Source organism: Anopheles cruzii, unplaced genomic scaffold (genome assembly GCF_943734635.1).
Source record: "Anopheles cruzii unplaced genomic scaffold, idAnoCruzAS_RS32_06 scaffold03053_ctg1, whole genome shotgun sequence".
Classification (NCBI taxonomy): Eukaryota; Metazoa; Arthropoda; class Insecta; order Diptera; family Culicidae; genus Anopheles; species Anopheles cruzii.
This window is the reverse complement of record NW_026456638.1, coordinates 910-2509: the sequence shown is the minus strand read 5'-3', so window position 1 is coordinate 2509 and position 1600 is coordinate 910. Positions and strand designations below refer to the sequence as shown.

At 49.4% G+C, this 1600-nt stretch overlaps 1 protein-coding gene across 1 annotated transcript; it reads right to left on the bottom strand.

Moving 5' to 3' along the window:
• Positions 1 to 6: 6 nt before the first annotated feature.
• LOC128276917 (BUB3-interacting and GLEBS motif-containing protein ZNF207-like) lies at positions 7 to 1256 on the bottom strand (the record flags this gene model as incomplete). Its single annotated transcript, XM_053015377.1, has 3 exons — positions 1149 to 1256; positions 558 to 871; positions 7 to 487 (listed from the first exon to the last, which is right to left on the bottom strand). Coding segments are annotated over exons 1-3 (836 nt in total), but the record flags the coding sequence as incomplete, so codon positions are not given.
• Positions 1257 to 1600: the final 344 nt, after the last annotated feature.

Here is a 1600-nt window from a genome sequence, read left to right as displayed (position 1 = left end):
TGCTGCAACAACTGTTGAATGGCTTTCTGTACTTGACTCTGATACTGTGGCTTCCGAGCGCGGATCTCCTCAAGGCTGACATCCTCTGGAGGGTGCACAATTTTCGATGTCCCCGAGCCCGCGTGAGATATCACAGATGAGGCCGCCTTGCCCGAGTCCCCGCCGAGTCCATTATTCGCATTACTACTGTTAGCAGCAGCGGCCGCAGAAATAGCACTGTTAGTAGTCGGAGGCGCACTGATCGTGGCCGAGCTGTACGCGGGGAACGTCGGTTTCGAGGAGGTTGGAACCGTGGCGGTGCTAACCGCAGCCGACGGAAACAGCGGTCTGGTGCCAGCGGCCATCATTGCCGGCATCATCTGCATGCCCGGTGGTACCATGTATGGGTTCATGCCACCCATTGCGCCCATCATTGGATTCATGCCGTAGGCTGCCTGCAGGTGTGGAGGCATCATGTTTTGCATGATCATACCCTGCGCTAGCGATGCTGGTAAGAAAGAACATGACCGACGATTGGAGGAACAGAAACCAACATATCGACCAAATCTCGCGCTTACCATCCTGCTGTTTCACCTTCTTGTGTGCCGGTTCTTCCTCTTCCGATTCCGACCGGTTACCGTTCTTCTGCTTCTCGTGCTCTCGGATGTCCTCCGATGGTATACCTTCCATGCCGTAGATTTCGATCACTATGTTTGACCGATTCGGCAGTGAGTTGGGCACTTTGTCGATCGATTCCTTGTGCACCTGCATACAGTGTATGGAGAGACCGGGTCCCGTATACAGCTTTTTGTGGCAAATGTGGCATTTGAAGTGTTTCGCCTTCTGATGCTGGACCAGGATTTTCTCGTCGTCAAACTCCCGATTGCAGTACCTGTGGCACGGAAAAAGGCACGATTTTCGCGCAGTTCCGCTAAGGAAAAGTATCGTACACACACACGGCTCTACGGCCAAGGGGTTGATGGAAGCGCACAAACAAACGTTACATAATCAACATTCGCCCGAGAGTTAACGGGTCCTTTGGGTAATTTCAGCTAGTTAATTCATTAAAATTGGTTGTCAAACAAACTCAATACGTTTATCGATTATGTGACGTTGAAGTGGCCAAACGTGGGGTTTTAATACATGGTAAGTGATTTGTAAAAGGATACCAGCACCAGGGCTTCGATGCCTTCTTCTTCTTTCGTCCCATTGTTTCGAATCGGTTGTAGAACGCTTGACTAGATGGGATTCACCAGGAGTTTGCCAAATTCACTTAATAACAAGCTCTAAAAAGCACAACTTGAAATGTTTGCTACGATTACAGTTCGATTGCTAGCACCAGCGCCGCTTACTGCCGTGGGAGATTCTCTACACAATCGATCGCTTTGCCCGCTGTGATTTGAAGCGATTGAAAACAGACACCGTTGCGATTATTCCCCACAAATTATCGTGCACAGGCAAGATGCGATGGTTCTCTTCTGATTGACAAACAAATATAGGCACCAGACGAGCGGTGGACAACTTTTTTCTGGCTTTTAATTCGACGCGATAAAATTTTCACTCAACCTAGCACACGAAATGGAGACGTAAGAAAGTTTGACAAGCATCGAGCAGGGCTGTC